Source organism: Anas platyrhynchos, chromosome 5 (genome assembly GCF_047663525.1).
Source record: "Anas platyrhynchos isolate ZD024472 breed Pekin duck chromosome 5, IASCAAS_PekinDuck_T2T, whole genome shotgun sequence".
Classification (NCBI taxonomy): domain Eukaryota; kingdom Metazoa; phylum Chordata; class Aves; order Anseriformes; family Anatidae; genus Anas; species Anas platyrhynchos.
In genome coordinates this window covers 9255403-9272188 of record NC_092591.1, presented here as the reverse complement: position 1 = coordinate 9272188, position 16786 = coordinate 9255403, and the positions used below count along the sequence as shown (strand labels likewise).

At 45.8% G+C, this 16786-nt stretch overlaps 1 protein-coding gene across 1 annotated transcript in view; it reads right to left on the bottom strand.

The window, feature by feature from the left end:
- The window catches only part of AKT1 (AKT serine/threonine kinase 1), a 72472-nt gene that overhangs the window by 1689 nt on the left and 53997 nt on the right, over nucleotides 1-16786 (bottom strand). Inside the window, exons 11-13 of the mRNA XM_027459119.3 lie at nucleotides 12892-13106; nucleotides 5073-5160; nucleotides 309-411 (exon numbers count right to left, since the gene is read on the bottom strand). Coding sequence (XP_027314920.1) covers nucleotides 309-411; nucleotides 5073-5160; nucleotides 12892-13106 — 406 coding nt within the window. The remainder of the gene's footprint in view (nucleotides 1-308; nucleotides 412-5072; nucleotides 5161-12891; nucleotides 13107-16786) is intronic.

Genomic DNA, 16786 nt, shown 5'->3' with positions numbered 1-16786 from the left:
AGTGTGCGAACAGATGTACACATGCAGAACTCATGAGCAGAATTTTTTCCCCAACAGGAGACTATCCAGATTTTGAAGACAACAGTACAAATGATTTCAATACATTCTAAAACAGGTTTTTCATTTCCCAAGCAGGAAAGACATGTGGAAAGTTTCGTATTAGTTTACCAGCTTCTTGATACATATATGGAAGACGCATGAGTTGAAATGGATGTTTTTCTGTATGTTCTAAAGGGACTCGACAACCTTACAGCAAATTATTTTGGTGGTCTGGAGAAGACAGCGAGAAACATTTGGGAAAACTTTACCTTGGTCAGGAGGAGTGATTGTAATCATCTGTGCTGTAAATTCTTCATCAAAGTATCTTGTGTCTGTTTCAGATGTAACTTGTGGCTTAAATGGAGGTACAAGCTACAAAAAATAGAAAAATACCATCTGTTTAGAGGTTCTTAAAGTACTGTTTGAAGCAGGTAGGATCTGAAGTAGAGTTATAAGCTACAGTAGCTTTTTGTGTGTTTTTAAACAAACAAAAAAAAACCAACTCAGTCCATAAAAAAACAGTATACAGTAAGGCTACGTGGGCACATCCTGCTTATGGGTCATTTAAAGCATTCTGCTGATAGAATTTAATTGCAGAAAGAAAATTTGACACTCCTAATGTTGCTTCAAGTAATGAATAACATGCATATAAATGTTTAAAATTAATAATAGATACTGTTTCCCTACCTAATTAGATGTAAATTGTAGGCTGCATCTAGTCTGATTTACAGTTGAGGATGAAAATGCATAAGAGTCGTGTTCAGTGACACCGAACAGATCAGCTAGCCCAACACATCATAGGAAGGGTTGCAATGTTCCTAAGACAGCTCCAGCTACAGAGCTGCCGTGTCCATGCACTCGGAGACTCAGAGCACAACCATGCAGAAGACTGGCCCCACCTGGCAGAATTTAGGACACGGCAGCAGCAACACCAAGCACTGCGTTCTGGGTCCCCAAAAAGTAGTTTCAGATCGACTCTAAACTTAGAAAATCTGGAGTGTTTACAAAAAAAACATGAACTAACATCCTCCTCTTGTTAGAGCCCTGTTTGGGTCCTATTCTTGAAATTTGCATGGGCAGAAGGGCGAGAAATCATCCTGGTACACGCAGGCGAGCGGCGGCAACAGGCGCTCCAGATGGAGCTGAGCTGCTTGGCTGGGGCCGGAGGAGGCGGCAGCCTGGGAAGCGGGGTGGCAGGGCTGGCTGCGCACACACCACGGAGCTGGAACACCGACAGCTTTGGAGGGCAGAGGAGCTGGGATCGAGGGCTCGTTCACCTTGCCGCTGCACGACAGGCTGCAGGCAGAAGGCAAAGACAGCTCCTCGCCCTCCCACAGAGGACAGGCAACAGTGCCCGGTGCTGGGCTGCCGCTCGCCCACCGCTGGGGTTAAGCGCGGCCAGCTTTTAATAGCACACGGCCACACCAGGCAACAATTTGGGAGCGTGATTGAGGAAGTGTACAGCTTCCAAGCTGAAACCGCAGGGAGAAGTTTATCTAAGCAAATGGTAAAGTGCTCCAGCTGGAATTAAGCCGTGACCCTGGGACTTGCTCTGCTCTGACAGAAATCAGAACGACACTGGCAGAAGTCACTACCTGCAAACCTTGGGTGTACAGAACATCTCCTCCCCACCTCCAACTTTTCCTCCAACTTAGAGCTGAAGAATCATTTGCTTGGCAAGTCAGCTCAGAAGAAAATCACTACCTTCAAGCTCCCCATCACTTTTTTTTTTTTGAGAGCGCCTGGCAGAGCGTTGTCCTGTCTTTCAAACAATTCAATACAGCTCCTTCATGTTCAATTTAAAGCCTTTAAGATGCGTAATCTGCACATATGGTGCTATTTCCAAATACAAAGAAATATTCCACATTTTAAAACCAATCTTTAAAAATTAAGGGACATAAAAATCCTAACTTTACTATACGCAAACAAAATTACAGTATGCATTCATACTTTTTTTTTAATTGCTAATTATTCTTTGTTCCCAAGTATGCCTTAAAGGAGGCTGGTAAATTTTCCTGTAAAAAAAATAGGTTCTTTATGTCCTGAATTTAAAAAGGAAAAGGAAACAGGATATCCCAAAGCCACCAGTCACTCTGAGCCTCACAGTCCTCCCGAAGCTGCTGAAGAGGGAACGCTGTGCGTTATCATGTTAATAACACTATTCTCAAGTCAAATCTGCATATTATGCCTAAAAGCCCCGTTGGGGACGAGTATTATTTCTTTCACATTTTAGCTCCGTTCTCCTTCTCCTCACAGCAGCCTGTTCCTTACAGGGAACCTCGGCATGTTTGTGACGAGCTGTGTGCGTGCGGATCCGAAGCTCTCTCTGCCCTTTTAAGCTAATGGGGGTTTTGGCACCCGGCACGCTCCCAGTTGCTGTAGCTCGCTGTGCACAGCACGGAGTGATTTAGGACTTGGGCACTGCAGCAGACACCTGAACCGTGCACATCAGAAGGACTGGGAGCAGCAGCCCTGAGTCACAACGCGCGTGTAGCGGGCCAGCGCTGCCTCTGCCGTTTTTTCCTTTCATTTTAGGATCTGTTAAAAGCAATTTGAGACAGATTATGATGCACCCACAAGACAAAATTCGTTTCCTAGCTGTCAAATTCAGAACATGAAGCTGGAAACAGAGGGGAAGCCACAGAAAGCTACAATGCTGGCTTTACCAAGCAAATATGGTGCTTTACTGAAAAGCTGTCAGCAAGAGAGCTCTGCAGTTCAACTGGCAGGGAGGTGCCACCTGTAGCCTCCCACTGCTGCAGACCAGCTTGACACCCGCAGGCTTATGTTGGTTTAAGAGGCAAAAAAAAAAAAGACAAGAAAAAACAACACGTGATTAAAATCTCATTGTGTACGTTTCAATTGAACGTGGGCAAAAGACTGCAAATTAAATTGCACCTTTCTTTATAGCAGAGACAAATCGCAAAACTTTTCCAGGCTGGTCTAATGAATATTTTAAAGTCCTGGGACAACCCCAGTTATTCAGAGCTGCTCGTAATTCACAGCTATGATACATTTCCAAAAAGCCTAATTACAAAGTAAGTGTTCTTGATTACCCCAAATCCATGCTCACGAACACATCCACCATGATCTGGAGGTTGTGGGTAACCAAGCTTAGCACACCAACACCTCTAGCAGCTGACAAAATCCGGATTTTTTCCATAACAATGCACTTCAGGTAAATACAGCAAGGTCCTCCTCAGACCACCCAGAACTCAGGCAGCAATTACTCACAGGCTTTCTGAAATATCTTCATTTACACGGCACGGTTATTTCTAACAGCAGCTGACAGTTTACATCCAATCTCAGCTGCACCTACTAATGGGACAGGAGCAAAAAGGAGCAGCCTCCTTGTATAGGCCAAAGACAGAAAAGGTCTCACTTAGCATGCTATTTTCTCCAAAATACTCAACATTTGCAATTTCCTGGTAGTTTCCACAACAATTTGAGTCAGTACTATAGTGAGACATTTTATGAAGGCCTCCTCAATCACACTGATAAATAAATTGCGTCTGGCTTGTGAAATTTCTCCTCCATTCAGGGAAGCAGGACTCCCATCATACTATTAACAAGTAACTTCACTGAAAATATCTGAACCACGTTATCAACTTTTAACTAAATACTTTGGGGTTTTGCAGTATGCCAGCTGGGTGAAAAAGGGAATAACCCACGGCTTAGAACAGTAATTCAGATATACTTTTCATTTTATTTTGGATAAAGTCCTCCCAATTCCCTCCTGCCCATATCTACCTCCTGGCTGCCTGCAGCTCTCTCTCAAGGGATGCTCTGAAAGGACAGATGTCTAAATGCTACATACACTTTCAGGGCTCAAAAAGCTATTTTTTCTCATTTTTTTATTTTTCTTTAGCCATATCAATCTGTAAAGGAGTGACCAAGAAGGAAACAAAGCACTCTTGGTAACAGGGAAGCACTGGACAATTCTTCCACTACAGTATGGGAAGCCGTGGCGTTGTTCTCTGACTTCTAAGTCAACAAAAGCTGCACTGTAGTAGTTTAACCAAAGATTCAAGACTCATTTTCTGCTATGTTTCTTACCTGCTGGATGGAGAACTAAACTGAACTTAGAGATTAAACTAGATCAGGTATCTTATGGGGCTGCAGGGGGAAGGAAGGAAATGAGGCAAGGCTGAGACCATACAGTGTCAGTAGGTGGGAGCCTTGAATCACCAGACCCAAGTGATTCAGTGAGCTGCACTTCATGGGAGTGCTATGCAGAGTGTGGCTTGTGAGAATCAAATGGGAGGAGAACAGTAGGTCACCATGAAAGCACCAAGGCATCTTGGAGGAGTGCGTGAAGTTAGCTGTGAATGAAGGGACAGAGCAGAGACAACTCGTGTCACTCATGCTGAAAGGACTGGTCTCTCCCATCGCAGTCTCTCTCTTTGGAATGCCCACAAACTCAGTGGGTCTCAAGGAAAACTGATGAGAAACACCACGAAGTACAGATGCTTCACATCACTAATCAAGAATGTATGTATGCTAGGCTTGAATTGATGCAAAGGCTTTTGCTTCCTTCTGCCTGCTGAATTCAGTCTGATTTCACCATTCAAGACAGGAAAAGCAAAGGGAACAGACAGTCTGCCACTACTACTTCTACTAAGTTTTACTTCCAGGTGCTCAGGAACCAACAATAACTAACTTTTGGGCACCATAAATCACAAAGGATACATCATTTGATAGCAAAAATGGCAAAAAGAACTCACAGGAAATGCCACTTCAAAAGCTTATACACTGTCTACACTTGGAAGAAACTTTGGCTACATCCTATTTATTTAGTCACAGAAACAAGTATCTTGTTGAGAGACACTCCTCATTGGGGGGAAAAAAAGCTTTTGTTCAGAAGTAATCCAGCCACAGTATTTTAAGAAGCAAGAATCAATTTAGCCTTGATAAAACAACTGCAAACCTCTTCCATGTAGGACTTGTATACACCTTACCAAGGGCGACAAAATCTGAACCATTCAGGATATCCACAGCTACAATTCACCTTGGGAGAACAGTTGTTTAAGTACCTTTTTCTCGTATACATCTTGCCAAACAATGCCAGCAAAGAATTTGTGTTGCATAATCTCCTTGGCATCATCAGGACCGCCACCTAACCTGTTTGGGGCAAAATAAATAAATCAGTGGTTGAGTACAGTTATTTTTCTCAGACAGTTTTTATGAAATAGCACTGAAAAAATTCTGAGTTTACATAATACATTTTGGAGCATTTGGCATTTGCTTCACTCTTGGTTTTTGTGCAAGGGCTGTAGCATACTCTACACTTCAGATCACAACGCCATTCTTCTAAAAGATTTGAAAATACACTAAGAAATTTTAGCATGCAATAAAAATTTCTCTTGAACAAACAAAAATCACAACTCAAAAGATCTGCCTTCTGAGGGGATGCTGCAAGTAAAAGGTCTGAGCAACCCGGCTCTCTCTCCTTTCTAAATTAACAAGCAACTACCCTCTATAATTTTCAAGAGCAGAGCGATGGCGGCAGTAAAACTGAATTTGATTTTGAAGCATCAGAGAGGCAAGGATTCTGAAGACGAACTGATTTATGCCATCTGATTTAAATTTCCATTAAAGAAAACAGTTGACAACTGCAGTGATAATATCACGTTGTATGCAAATCTTTCCTCCTCCTCAGCTTCAAGGAAGCACAAAGGGTGTTTTATTGACTTAAAGGTATATCAAGATAAAGCACTTTTATTCCAAACTAAAACTGTCCACACAGCTTATAGATGCAATCAGTTCAGCTGCAGTCTCGGGCTAACAGATGCTTAAATTCTGCTGGGGAGGTCGAAGCGTTCTCTGAAAGGCTGAACCGCATCTGCACGCAAAGACATGCGCTGGGAAAACCAAACACACACTGAGTAATCAGCAGGAGACTCACTTCAGGTTACAAGGTTAAGAGACTCTCAGGCTTTTAAATGCAAAAAGTGCTGCCACGTTCATCCAGGCTGACCTCTAGGATCTGCGAGCCCCTGACTCCTGCCGCATCACCCCGACGCCACTGGGGAACTCAGAAATTACGCCTTATTTTAAAGGCTTGGGACAATGGCTGTGAGCAACCCAGGCTGTATCCATACTGCTAAAGAAAAAGGGGCAAGGACTGTTCTCTGGACCCGCAGCCAAATTGCCCAAACATTCACCCATGCTGCACAGCAATCGGCCCCATAACACCCTGTATGTTATTATTTAGAGCTAGAGGCCAGGGGTGCAGCTCAACGTGTCAGAATGATGTGAAGGCTGTGCTGCAGCCCACTGATGTGGTATTTTTTACCGCGTGGGCATAGCTCCATGCCACAGTGCAATGGCACAGTGTGGTGTGACTGCCTGGGGTGGAAGGAACCGAACACGGCGATGTCCTGGCTGCCACTGGGGAATGGATGCTGGCGTGGGCAATGCTCTCAGCCACGTCTGTGCACTCTCTACAGAGAGAAGAAGTTGGCAGAGGCCACACCTGCACCAGAGGTGACAGGCAGCAGAGGTGACAGGCAGTTCAGCAGCCGTGCTTGCCTCCTGGCCCTGTTTTTAGTGCCACAGTAATAACCTAAAAGGTTTGCTTGTTCCTGTTCCTCCAGGACACCTGTGGTGGCACAGGCAACAGACCCCAGGCTTCGTGTCATAGTGCTGGGGGACACTCTCCCACCCCAGGTGGGCTCAGACCAAGCCTAAGTCCAGCCTAGAGCCTCCCGGGCCAAAGCAAGTGGACAATGGCCCTCCCGCCTGCTTGCCAGCGTGGTGTACAGCTGCCGAGCCACCTGGAACAGAGACAAACTCCAGGGTAGCCTGGGAACAGAGACAAACTCTGTGAGTAATCATCTCTCGGCTGGTTCCCTGCAGGTCCAGAGGCTCTGCCAAGTCTGCATCAGGCTCCTCGCTGCTTCCCCGGTGCAGATGAGGATGGCCAGCGAAGAAGAGGGTGGAGTTGATCAGTCCTATCCTCTTTACTCACAGATGTCAGCAGGCTGTACTCCAGCATCAAAGTTCGGGAGTTATGAAGTGACTATAAGCTACAAAGAACCTAAATACTGTTTTGCACAAGTATGCAGACCGGCTGGCTGATTGCAGCCACACACAAGTGCTTTGGAGAATACATTATCTATTACGAGCCTTTGTTCCATGAAGGGCAAACACATACTCAGGGAAATGCCAACAGAAACCCCAGATGTTTTACTTACCTTTTAAGAATCTATACTATTAAACAAATCCATTCCAATCGAATGGAAAAACAATAGAAAACCCATGTTTCGGATAGGAACTTAGTCCAAAACATACTTGTGGGTTTTACAACTATTATGAAAAGACCATTTCAAGGTGAACAACATTACGTCAGCACCTAATGCAAAAAACATGCTTAAAGAAACACTGAGAACCGAAAGAGCAGCGAGTTTGTCTCTCATAAGGACATGCAACAACTGAAGAAAAATACAGCATGTATAAAAGTCTTGAAAAATTCCTGTGCAATGAGGTTAAGTTCTATGCATCTAAGTCTTCAAACAGAGCTAAAAATAGTAGAAATAGAAGTTAAAAGTCCACTAAAGATTACAGTATTCAAGGAAATATAACAAAGTGTAGAGGGTGAAAAGCATTTTAAAAAAATCTAAGCTGGTCTCCTTAAAACATACCTGCTGAACAGTGCTGGTTATTCATTAAGCTTCCATCCCAGTTTGAGAACCTTAGCTTTTGTGTTTCAGCTAAATCCCAAGGAGAAAAATTACTACTAAAAGCAACATTAATATTAATACTAAGCTCAAACCATTTCCACACTTTTAATTTTTATGAAACCGTGTTGCTTGCAAGTTACTGTGATCATTTCATCACAAGCTCCCATGCTCTGCAAGTCAAGGGCAATCGGCTATAATGCTACAGAGAAATCATCTGCAAAAACGTTTAAAATACATACCCTGCAATTTTTTATATATACATACTAAAAATATATTGTGTGCGCAGACACTCAGTGAAAACATGACCATCCCAGACCAGACAATTGCAATTAGCAAGTCGCAGCAAAAACATTGTTTTTGTACTTGTCCCTGTAAAGGTAAGCAGTGTTTGGCACCCAGTGGCCCATTCCTGGTTCTTTAAAAAGAAACCCACCAACTTCTAGCTCTACAGTGAGAAACTTTCTACCCTAAGGCTCCAACACAGAAAGCAACAACCGCCTTCACTCTGACCTGCCAGATCGTCCCAGTCTGGTGCTGCACCATTTCGGGAGCCACAAGAAGGCTGTGACTGTGAATCCTCACGTGAAGCCAGCCATGCTGCTGGGTTACAGGTTGCTGTTGTTTACAGATTCACACGTGCACCATCCTCAGATGGAAACAGTCATGGCTTTGGGCTCCAGATTTGGGTTGCCGTTTTCTTTCCACATGATTTCTCTTACTGCTCCCTCCCCAGCCCCAAAAGCGGTTCTTCAGCAGTGTAAACACACCCGCTGGGTTCAGGAAAATCAGCCCAGCAAAAGCTGTTTGTGTTCGCCGGGCTGGAGCACACTCATGGTTATTTCCCCTCCTCTGACACAGCTGGGAAGGAGACCAGTAACGTCCTGTGGTTCAGTCCTTGCCCTGGGAGCCCTGCAGCAGTCAGCTGCACGCAAGCATTGCGGAGCTGCACCCACATTGCTTCCCCGTGGCCACTGCTGGCAGCACGGAGTATTTGTAACTCCCAGCTCGGGAGGAAAAGGCCACGAATACGCAGTCACACGGGGACTTTCCTGATCAGAGGTGAAGAGTTTGGAAAGCAGCTCCCAGCCCTGCGCTGAGCCTCACTTCCCCGCTCCTTCGCCAGCCCCACGCGTGTGACACGGACAGGGCCCATCCGGCTCCCCACCCCCCAGCACTGGGAGGCAACCACAAAGCAGTCACATTTGAGGAAGCTGAGGCTTGGGAAGTTTCTACATCACTGATTTCTAGAAATCTGGGGGGAAAAAAAAGAGTTGCCTTTCATGTTTTCCTCAGCCTTAAGTCAGATTTTTTTATGGGTGAGCTGCTCGAGCGTGCCCCAACTCACGTCCGAACTGGGTCTGGACAAGTTGGTACTGAGGTGATTTACACCGACAGCACCACATCCAACAGCCACATCTGTCCCTTAACAGCACCTGGTGTACATTAAGGTGGTGTGTGAGGACTTGATGAGCACCTGCAGCATAAGAGATACCCAGGACGCTGCAGTTTCCAAGCTCTGGATGCCCCCAAGGCTGAAGGCCGCTGCACCAGAGGCCCAGCTCCTGGAGAAGCAGGCAGCCTCCTGCCTGCCCCCGCCAGCCAGGACTTCTCCCGGCTCCTGCAGCCCTACAGTTGTCACCTCCACCTCCTCCAGCTCCAGCAGGGGCTGCAGGCCTTGCTGTGCTGGACAGCAGGTTCGCTCAAGCTGTCAGCCCTTTGCGTAGCAGAGCACAACAGAGCGAGCAGACACACCTCAACTACAAATCACCACTTCCACGGGGAAAAAAGTTTGGGTTTCATGCACGTAGAGGCTTGACTGACCCTGCTCTTCCTGAACACCTGCAGCTAAGGTTGCTCTCAGGTTGTAGGAAGAGCCACCAGCACTAAAATGAGTGAAGTGTCAGATCTCTGTGTCGCTGCAGGGACCCATCACCAGTTCCCAGAGCCCAGCCTCAGCCCTCCAAAGCCAAGCACCAGCTACAACTCCGTGCATTCACCAGACCTTTCAGCGGGGGTTGTGAAATGCTGCATCTTCGTCCTGCGTGGAGAGCTCCCACGGCACCATCAGAGAAAGCAGCAAACGAAGCAGCTGGTGACAAACCCATCTGAAAGAGGCTCAGCTCCCAAGGCCAGCCTGCCCCAGGGCAGGGAGCACTAAGGCATGCAGTGGGAACAGACACCATCAAAATTCAGAGAAAATGGTCTTGGAGTTCCCTCTGCTTTAATACCTGCCGGGATTCAGCACTTGTGGGACACTCTTTGCTGGTCACATACACAGCCACCCCCTTGAGCTCAGCCCCCTCGCACGGAGCACTCCGAGCCATGCCCACCTTCACAGGTCGCAGCCCCCAGAGCCAGAGAAAGAATAATAAAAATTAGGGGGGAAAAATGCTGTTTTATGTGCAGAAATACTCTGTGATTACCCCCTTCTGTTTGATGTACGTCACAAAGCAGCAAAGGAGAATTGCAGGCCCCGTTACAAGGGGATGTTTGTAGAATAGATTTTTTCCTTCTTAGGAAAATTAAGGCTCACGTTACAAGATTAATAAACTTATATCAATCCCAAAAGAAACTTCAAAATTCCTTTTCCCTGACAAAATAGATTTTCTACGTATGACCAAATTTAGAAAACGGCCGTGATTAAAAGCAGAATGCGATTTATTGTTCTTCATACTTCCCCTGTATGCCTGGGAGCTGCAGCTGAGCTGGCGTTATCGAAAGCAGACTGCAAATGCTGCTCCTGTGCACCTAGCTCAGGTCCAGCAGGTAGCTGTAAGGTTAATTCACCATCCCAGACCATGATTCACTAGCTCCTTGATAGTTAATTTACACTTTATCTATCAAATCCTTTTGGGAGGGGGAGATTTTACTGGAAAGGAGAATTTCTGAGTTTCATTTTGCTCAAGCTGTTGGCTCTCCCCTCTGTCCCAGCCTCAGGTCCAGCAGCAGTAACCAAATGCTGCCAACGCCAATGCCACAAGCATCATGGTGACCCCAACTTCTGCCAACCCCTGGGCTTTGGTGAGGAGGGATTTTGGGGGAACCGCTTTGTAACCCAGCAGAGCATCACCAAGAGACCAATGCTCACTGGACTGTTGCACATCACTTTTCACTGAATGTATTTTTGTGGCAATCTGGCTGGTTTTCTTTAACGTGGCTCCATGATCTCACTATGAGTCAAGGACCAAGCATCCCAGGCGCCCACCCGAGCACAGAGACCACACTGTGAGAACAGCTGACAACAAACCCCCATAAAACTACAAGGGTGGGACTCGCAACTTCCAGCTCGGCTCCATGTACTGCCTGAAAACCCCACACAGAGCAGTGGATTTGCAGAAACTGCAGTTAAAAAGTTGGGTGCAAAGTGGCTGGGGAGAAACCAGTGTTTAAGAAGAGTCCACAGTCCAAAAAGCTTGGGAGGCACCAGTGTAATTAGCAAGCTGCAGGCATGTGTGCAGGCTTGTCTAGCCTATAGTTATTCCTATCAGCAGCATGAAAATCATCTGTCCAACAGATCAGAGCATTGCTAGTTCCAAGCCTGCTGAAGATCCATGTGAAGAAGTGGCTATTTGTATGAAATGAGCATATTGTGGAGTAATTATTGGCATTGGAAAAACCTTGTAATTAGAAACAAGTGGGCGTTCTTTGTTTGTAAACAAATTGCATTTTGGTTCATCAGAGATGCTCCTTTAAGAACAAATTACAGCAGATGCTGCTTGTGTTTCCAGTGATTGAAAGGCCCCACCTGAATAAGCTACAAGAGGGTCACAATTCTATTTAACCCAGCACTTTCCTGGACAGGAATCCTCTTGGCACGGGCTGCAGCCACATTTGCAGAGCACAGTGCCCGGGGGCTGCTAATCCATCACACAACCTCTTCCTGGAGGCCCCACCGGAGCCCCTGCCTGCTCCAGGAGGGACGGGCACAAGGCTGGCCACTTTCCTGACTACAACAGCTCCTGGTTCCCCATGTCACCGCTGAGTTGAACGCTCCACTTGTACAAATTGTGGGTTTGCACCACAAAGCCCCTCCGCAGGCTTTTCTGTCAAGAGCAGTGATGGGAATAATCCACTTTGATGATAAAAATCTTTGCTCTAAGTATCCAAGTACTGGCAAAGAACCATTTTCGCGCTATGTGCATGCACACGTACAGACTGAACACACCAGAAATTGAAATACTCTACTTACACCACACACGAAAAGTTTCCTAGCTAGAGCCTGTTTATGGTGGAAAGGTTCAGGACAGATTAGGGGCAGAGTCACAATTTTTATTTGTTTAAAAAATGTCTGAGTTGACGAGACAGCAGGTTCTTAAACCCATGTTTACCTTGGTGCAAAGGTCAACATCCTTTTTGGATCTTGTTCTGTTTTTTGTTTGTTAGCCATTACAGGGTTGTTTGGGTTTTGTTGTTGTTATTAAGTCAAAGGTTACTTTTTAAATATTACAGAACAGCAAAAAAAAGCAAAAGGAGGAAATGGGAAAAGTAGATCAATCATGGTATGAACTCTACCACAATCATGGCAGAAACACCACCACCTGCTGTGCAGAGCAGGATGATAAATCAACGGCACAGATTTCACAGAAAATTCAGAAAGCTTACAGCAAGCAGCCTGAACTTGGATAGAAGGCAAGAACGTTCACTGTAGAGCTTCTAACCCACAGCAGCCATCAGATTAATTATGACCGAAAGCAAGGTTAACTTGCATTGTTCCAGGCTGTAGTTTCGTGTTAATGGTACTTATTGTATTCCAAAGCTCAGCCTCCTGATCACCAAAATCGCTTCATGTTGCTACCTGCAGGATGAGCTTGTTTCAAAAGCTAAGACAAAAACAAACAGATTCATGTACTACATCACGGCTGTTCTTGGTGGATTCTAGTTGTGACCTGATTAGAAACAAAACTACAATTTCATCCAAAATACCTTCCTCAATTTTAAATAAAAACTGGCGTGCATGCACTCAATAGCCCGTTGTGCAGTATCATCTTCAGTTGTTTCTGAAAGATGGCAATATTAGCACAGAAAGCCACTTTTAAGTCACTTGGCTTGAACAAATATTTTTATATAATATTTAACAATATTTAACAAATATTTTTTCCTAATTTCTTCTTATTTGGTATTTCTGAGCGCACGAGCATTTAAAATTGTAAATATTAAGCAACAGCCTCACCTCTGCTTAGGATCTTTCTTCAGCAAACCTGACAAGAGAGATTTTGCTTCAGGTGACAAAGTGCGTGGAAATCTAATCTCCTCCATAAGGATGAGTTCAAAGAGCTTTTCATGGTCCTGGTTGTAGAAAGGGAGCCGGCCACACATCATTTCATACATCACCACGCCGAGGCCCCACCAGTCCACTGCACGACCATAGTCGTTGTCTTCCAGCACCTGTAGAAAGGCAGAGAGAAGGCTTTAGAAAGCATTCCTAAATCAGGAATGAACGCAGAACTCAAGAGGCAAAATTTACACCCAAAATTTAACGTTCTTGGGTTTCACAGATGAGTCTACCAGCACTGAATATCTGCAGAAGATCTTGGAAACAACTGGCATCCACGGTCACTGATCGAAAGAGAGCATTTTAGGTAAGCAAGAAAGGGAAAAGGAGAAAGTGTTATGGTATGGCAGCCTCCTTCTCCTCTTCCTCCCAGCCTCCCCTTCCCATTAAGCCCATGGCAAGCACAACCTTTGAAAGCCCAGAGGCTGAAGACTGTTCTCACATTACACAGCCAGCTGCTAAATTCTCACTGATTCATCACAAACTGTTCCAAATGGGATCCCATTAAGAAGAAAAAAAAAAAGAAAAACACCACCAAGGAGCCATTTTTGGGAGAAAAGCCAAGACAGTCAGCCTATTCCTTCCTATTCCTTCAGAAGCAAGGAACTGAACAGCAAAATCCTCTCCATACTAACTTGCCCCTACCCAAAGGGAATGTCACAAAAGACCACACAGCAGCTAAATGACTAATTCATATTAAACACAGAGCCAGATCTCCACTCCTAGCACTTGACTGGCTGCAAGGCTGTGAAATGGCAGCCAGGCCATCTTGAAACATTTCCCTTCCTCCCCTCCAGAGGGGACCACTTGCACACCAGCCCCAACACTTTGGGGTTGCACTTTCTAAGCAGAAAGTGTCGGGGGGCAAACTTCTCCCAGCTCTCAGAGCAGAAGGGGTGCAGAACGGGGCATTTTCACCTAACAAATCCCTGGTTTGTGCATGGACCCAGGACCCAGCAGTGTCCTTTTTCCCTCCTGCTTGCTCCACAGAAGCGCTACCATAGTTCATTTCTCATCTTCTCCATCGAAGGCTTTGTTGAGGAGGTAGGAGTGTTTCGTGGCTCGTGGAGTGGATGTTACAAGGACTGCTCCAGACTTTATGTCTCCTAAGCAGTTGTCTGTAGCTGACACCGACAGTCTCATATTCCAGACCCTGTCCTCAGGTTTTACTTGTCATCTTTAGTCTTTTCACAGGTCTGCACTAACAGCCTAGTACTGCCAAGAGTAAAACCACCAGCGCTCCTCCTTGCAGCAACGTACAGCTCGCGCAGCCACCGTGCACCAATTCAGCACCCTGCGCTCAAAATTAAAAGGGTAAAATAGACAACCAAAATCAACAGCTTTCCCTTTAACAAGAGCAGGATCCAAACCTCCAACAAACATTCAGAGAGGTTTTGTACACAAGAAAGAAGCAGGGACACTCCACAACAACCCTCTGCACTCTGCCTCTCTGTCTTCACTAATTATTCCCCTTAATTATCCAGACGAGGGAAAGGGCCTGCAGTAAAACTCCGAAGGCTGCCAGGTATTAGATTACCCGGCGCTGGTCTATTTACAGCATCCCCTGCCGTATGATTCACACCAAACGACAGCTGGCTCTGCAGCTGCCCCGTGCGTCTCTTCGGCCGACACAGCTGCCGGCCGGCCGGGATTCCAGGAGCCGGCCCCGTCCTTCCCAAGGCACCGCAGGAGATATTTGGGTGACAACGCCGCCCCGAGCCGCCCCCTCGCAGCCAGCGCTTCCTCCTCGCGCTGCCCGGCGCTTGGGTTTACCGAAAATAAATTAGTCACGGGGGCTCTGCCCGTTTATTTATTTATTTTTCAACTGCTGCAGGAGCTGCGCAATGAGAGGATTGGAAGGAAAAAAGCCACGAAGTGTGGCTGTGTGCACAGTCAGTCCTACAGGTGCTTTCAAAATGCGTAAAATAATTCACACGTTATTTCAGTAAGGATGCTAAAACTGTTACAATACAGATTGCAAACTACAGCTCTTCCCTACACCTCCATTAATTCTACACAGAATAAACAAATGCTTATTTCTTCAAAGTGCTCAGATTTGGCATTACACAAAACAGAGCAATGGTTATTAAAAATATGCCATAACAGAAAAGGGATTACGTATATTCATGATTTATTGGGTATCTACTTTTGGGTAGACCTGTGCGGTGCCAGGAGTTGGACTTGATGATCCTTACGGGTCCCTTCCAACTCGGGATATTCTATGATTCTATGATTGCAACACGCAGGACAGAAGGAACAAGGTCATTTCACTTCAGTTAAAGGCTGATCAATCCCTAACAAGCAGCTCCACGCTGCCGTGAGATGGAATTTGAAAGAGAAGGCACAACAGCTGTAAACATCACAGTCACTGATATATCCGACACATCAAAGTTGACACGGTTCAGTCACTGTCATCCATGCACAAGATTCCAATATGAACCTAAAAACAACTATGCAACAACTGTACAAACATGCTGCTATGCGGGACTCAAGTTACAGACACAGATAACGAGAACGAGACCCCTGCTTTTAAGGCTGCATGACCTTAAATGCACAGCGTATCGCTCACGCGCAATTTCCAGATTTTTTGCATGCTACCAACCAGATAACAAAAGCCTCCAGAATTTAACACTCCAGCTCGCAGATGGGATTTGCGAGTGAGGGAGAGAGCTGGGTTAATCAAAAGGATTTGTCCTTCAGGGTTTTGGATGAGCCAACTCATTGTAAATATGAAAAAAGAAAAATAACAGCAAGTAACGCTACCGAAAGAACAACATAATGCCTGCACAGGGAATCCCCATATTCCAAGCTAAGAAAAAAACAAAACCAATATTTTTAATCACCTCATAAAATCCTTGGTGAAAAACTGAAGTTCAGCGATTGATTTTAAGGGGGAGCCACCAAATAAAACCATATTTATGAATAATAAACACTCTTTGTCATGCTGCTAATTACTCCCTGCATCAGTGCATCTCAAATCGCGGTGCACGGACCCCCATTTAGAAACACTGAAGACTCCCAGCGATCCATGGAGAGCTGGCAGCTAGCATGAGACTGGCTCCACCTCTTTGCTGCAAGCTACTTCGACAGGTGCCCACGTTCTTCATTATTATGAAGAGACTGGAGGCCCTTGAGAGCAGCTGGGAGTTTAAAAAAAAAACAACAAAAAACAAAAACACAAGAGCACACAACTGCTTCCACTGCCACCGCTATGCAAACAGAGAGCTCCAACGTGCTGATCGGCAACGCCACCAGCTCTCCGCAGCAATACATGTATTCCTCCTCCACTTTGGCTTTGTACCTCTGAGCACTTTGACTAAAGAAAGGTTTGCAGCGCGCAGTTCTCCCACCTTGGAGAAGGGATATGTCCTGGGTGTGCCTGCAATGCATAATCTGCCAGCAACCCGAGACTTGCTTCTGCCTGCGCTCCCAGCTGGATGGAAGCCTGTACACCAGGGGTAGCGAGGAGCTCACTCCGAGGCAGGAGCCCTTCTGAGGGCACGGTGTGTTATTAGCTCAGGCTCGGTGCCCTGCTCCTACAGCGACTGCTTCCAGACAGCTCCGAGCGTGGGCAGAGAAAACGAGCGTGTGCCTGCAGAACAACGTGTGTACATCTCCTCTATCACACGACTTCACTTTTGATCTGCCCTTAACTAACTCCCTGCTCGAACAGCACCTGCTGTGTGTTGCACAACTTTCCCGAAGGAGTATTTTCAGGATGGAAGTTAAAGAGTAAAATCCAAACGCGTGCTTGCATGGAAAAAATATTAGCACAGAAATCCCCCCAAAATGT